Genomic DNA, 4,666 nt, shown 5'->3' on the forward strand with positions numbered 1-4,666 from the left:
CACATTTGGCTACACACAAATAATATTTGAATCTATAAATTAGCTGCAGATTAGTGAATCTGATTCAGTATAAGCTTTAAACTTGACAAGCAAACAGAAAAATACAAAAAATAAAGTGAGTGCTAAAAAATATACAGAAACTTGTTTTACGCGTTTGCATACATACGTATGTACATATGTACATTTGTAAAACGTAGAAAAAAATAAATAAAAAAATAAAATTCAAAATCTGTTGTAATCCTTTTTATTGATATCACTTTAAATCTTTATTTTATTTTTTTTTCTTCTTTGCCAGTTCACCATGAAAGTGCTGTTCTTTCTCGCTCTCTGCATTGCCATGATTTTCGCCGTTATGGGTCAAAGCTGTCCGGCCAATTTCAAATGGGATTCCGGCAATAAACTCTGCCTGGCTGAGCGTCCCATTCATGGTGAATGTCCTGCTGGTTCGCAATACAACTTGAACTATAATAAGTGTGTTTATGTAGCACGCGGTTGAATGCATTTATTTTGTGTGTCTCTTTTGTTGGATTATTTAATGAATAAGAATAAAAATGTGAAAAATTAGAATTTGGGCGAAATTTCTTTAGATTTATTTTTCGAGAGCTGTTTCCGAGTTTTTCATTAATAAATAATGTGTTTTGCTATTGATGTCGCGGTGGTGTGATGGAAGGAAAACGAAAATAAAAAAGTGCTTTTAAACATATGTATATCGCTCATTTGATTCAATAGTGTCATCATCCAAAAAAATATCAATTTTGAGTTGAGTATACAGAAATTACCGCTACATCGTTTTCTATGTTATGTAAAAGCTTCATAGCTATATACCAGTATCTCAATAGAACTAAACATTGAACTATTGAAGTAAATGAGCGATATACCGCTCGTTTGGTGGTACAACGTCATAACTCAAAAAATCAAAATTGCCAGAAAAGGGGGTTTAAAGTTTTCGTTTTGTTTTTCGCATTGAATAAAAATATAGTTATAAAAAAATTTAAAAAAGTGACTGGATCCATTTCCGATGTTATATCGAGAATTATATTCAGATATAAATATGTTTTTCCGCTTGAAAAATACATGGACACGTATTTTTTAAATTTTCATAGCACTAATTTAGTATTTTTTACGAATTTTTGAAGCTTCTGTCAAAAAATAATAATTTTTTGGCAATTTTTTTTGTAAACCTTTTAGTTTTCATAATTTGTAAGCTTTTTGTTGCTTCTAAGGCTATTGGTCCCCAGTTTTTTTTTTTGTTTTTAAATTGATCAATGAAAGTGAAAAATTTGATAAGCCGTAACAATAATACGATTTTATAAAAAAACGACAAAATATTTTTCTCAAAAAGGCGACCTTTAATTTTCTTCAAATTTACAGGGTACGTGCTATTTACATGCTGTAAAAATTTCGTTTGGTATTTTCTCGTTTCTTAGGAGAAAACAAATTATTTAAATTTTTTCTTTAGAGCCTCTTAAATGCTAAAATTTTCAAGATTTCTAGTTAGTTGTTCCTTGAATGAGTTTATTTAGATTTTTTGACATTTCTTTAAATATACCTTTAAAATTAAATAATTTTGATAAATGGCAATAATATTTAACACGTTTGAAGTAAAAATAAAAAAAAAATATTTTCAGTATTTATACTTATTTATTCGTACAATTTTTACGAGATATATGTAGTTGAATGTACGCCTTGACATAATTGATCGAAAAATTCTGTATCAAACAATTACCCTGCAGGAAATGGAACTAGTTTATAGTTAACCATCAACTAACTAGGAGTCGGGTAGTGGTAACTATTTATTAACTATTTCCTTTGGCCGTAACTAACTACGAATGGCGTTGGCCACAAAATAGTGGGAACTGGTTTTCTATGCATTAGATGTCAACTAACTTGTAGCTAACTACTTTTGGTCATAAACTATCAATAAACAAATTTTTTTTAAATTTTTTATAATTTTTTATTTTATTTAAAATTACACATTTGCTTATTTGTTTACATGTTCTTTGTGTTTGACATTTGAATTCGATCAGACATAATATCAAACCTGTTAATATAAAATTACGACCTTTATTTTATTTGTGCTGAATACGAAAAAGAATCTGCGAAGTGCAGAAAAAAGAGTGTATTGAAAGTAATTTTTTAATGAGAATATTTCAATAGAAACTTGTAAAGAAAAGGAAGTCAAGATAACGTCTGCATGACTGCGCACGACTTTGCAACTCATTTATAATTAGTTTTGTCATAGCTAATTAAAAGTTAGTTATTTATCGAACTCCCGAAAAACAGCTAGCTAGAAGTTGGTTGTTTTTAATCAGTTGATATATTTTTTCTGCAGGGTAATCAAGCGATTCATTCATCTATAAATAATTGCAGTTTTCATTGTTCGGACTTAACTAAAAAACTACTGCATAGATTTCAGTCAAATTTTCAGAGGTTATACCTTGCATATATAGTCCTATTTGAGGCTACCAGAAAACTCGGGGTAGAGTTATTTATAAAAATCGTATTTATCAACCGATTTCTTTTAAGTTCAAAATGTGATCTACTAGCATGATGGAAAATACGTTTGCCAAAAATAGACCCGCTAGGTGGCGCGGGAGTCGAGTTACTTATAAAAGTCGTATTTATGAACCGATTTCTTTCAAATTCAAAAAGTATAGTTTCAGCATAATGGAAAATACGTTTACTAAAAACGAAGCCGCTAAGTGGGGCGGGAGGGGAGTTATTTATAAAAGTTGTAATTATGAACCGATTTCGTAAAAAAAAGCACTTGCAAAAACGGACCCGCTAGGTGGTGCTGCAGTTGAGTTATTTATTAAAGCCATATTTATGAACCTATTTTGTTAATATACATTCGAAACGTTTATTACTTTCATGATGATTTTTTTCATTCGAAACATATTCATCCTTATCATGAGTTTTATCTTCCCTGAACCGGTACACTTTTCGCGTTCACGTGAATTTTTTTTTTTTCGGGTGAAACTCAGGATAAGGAAGATTACATACATAAAATGATAGCCATTTCCGTTTTTCGGACTAAACTCAAAAACCACTCAATCGTGCCCAGTCAAATTGTCGGAGGTCCTATTATAGGCTACTAGAAAACACGCTGGTGGCGCTGGAGTTGAGTTATTATAAAAGTCGTATTTATTAGCAGATTTCGTTAAAATACGCAGCGTGACTACCTGTATGATGAAAAATTCCTTTGTTAAAAATGGACCCACTAGAGTTTAGGTTCTTAGAAAATCCGTATTTTGTATAAAATTTGATTGGAATCCACAATTCGCAAAGGTGCTGCAGAAAAGGGACCCAATGGATGACGCTGCACCCGAAATATATAGAAACCCCACAGGGTTTGTTTATCTTAGACGAACTTATTTTTCAGATGGCTGTGTAAGCATGATCTTGCATCTACCTCCGATTGACGAAGTTGCTCGAGGCGTCCGTTATTACAGCAGTAAGACTCAAAGAAACCAATTCATAAATATTAAGACGAATTATAAAATTGGCGAATTGACAAGGAAAGATTCGACCACATCTGTCCAAAAAGGAACACGATAGGTATATCGATGGCTTCATTTGAACTATATTCAAGAGATCACACGACTCATTTATGGGAAAACTTTTCATCCTGTGGGACAGCGAGGATTCTTGGCCTTCATATAATTGAGAACGCTCATCTGTGCTCTTGAGTTTCCGTATAAGGACTTACATGGTACACCGGACCAATGCTGAAGTTGCAGGCTCATAGAAGAATATTACGCACGCTTGGTGGAGATCTCACAGGTGGGAATAAGACCATCGGTAAAGCTCATGACATCGAAAGGATTGGTATTCCATATGATATTACAGCGCTACTATTCTTGGCCTGTATGTGAGGGGGATTCTGCTCTTTAGTCGATTCAATTTAAACTAAAAATTTTTACTTTACTGACCGATATTTTGAAAATGTGGAAATTATCGATGGTCAAATGGTTGAAACATTAAGAGAAATATGTTTTTTTTTAGTTTACCCGTTAAAAAAGCCTATATATCCTCTTCTCACATCATATTCGATCTTTGAAAGCGAATCAAAGATGGTCATTCAAAAACTCATAAATCTACAAAATTGTATTTTCTGGCCTAAATCGACAGGTCGCGACCTCTAAATGACCTTTAAAAAATCTACAAATATTGGAAATAATATTTCTCATAAAAACAAATAAAATTTGAGGGTGGGATCTTGAAATTTCCAAAAAAAAAACATTTTCGATGGGCACCCTACTGTACGTACGTAATTAAGTGATTACTGAATTTGCATGAAAGTATAGACTCTTTTCCAAGAAAATGTATTTTTAATTATCTCTACAATTATCTCAAATGGCAATGTTTGCAATTCTTTCATGAATAACCTATCACTTGTAATAAAAAACAGAAACACATTTAAACAATATTATATATGCACCGGAAGGCTATACATATGTATGTATGTCTATATGTACATATATACTTTAACATCCTCTCTCCTATCATTGATAAGTATTTGCCGTGGGTCTAAGGTTATTGTGATTAGGTTCCAAATTATGGCACTATTTATATAAAACACCAAACAAGAGCGTAATGAGAAATGAAATTATTTTATTTAATGCACGTTCGTACCTACTTACATACTTAGTGTTTCATTCAAGAA

General features: G+C 31.8%; 1 protein-coding gene across 1 annotated transcript; it reads left to right on the plus strand.

Annotated features, from left to right (window-relative positions):
• The first annotated feature begins 298 nt into the window (after positions 1-298).
• On the plus strand, positions 299-567 carry LOC118750817. Its single transcript, XM_036485552.1, has one exon. It carries the CDS (start codon positions 302-304, stop codon positions 494-496), a length of 195 nt encoding a protein of 64 aa, XP_036341445.1. The 5' UTR covers positions 299-301; the 3' UTR covers positions 497-567.
• Positions 568-4,666: the final 4,099 nt, after the last annotated feature.

The sequence above is a fragment of the Rhagoletis pomonella genome, unplaced genomic scaffold (assembly GCF_013731165.1).
Source record: "Rhagoletis pomonella isolate Grant_MI unplaced genomic scaffold, Rhpom_1.0 Rhpom_scaffold_00001, whole genome shotgun sequence".
Taxonomy (NCBI): domain Eukaryota; kingdom Metazoa; phylum Arthropoda; class Insecta; order Diptera; family Tephritidae; genus Rhagoletis; species Rhagoletis pomonella.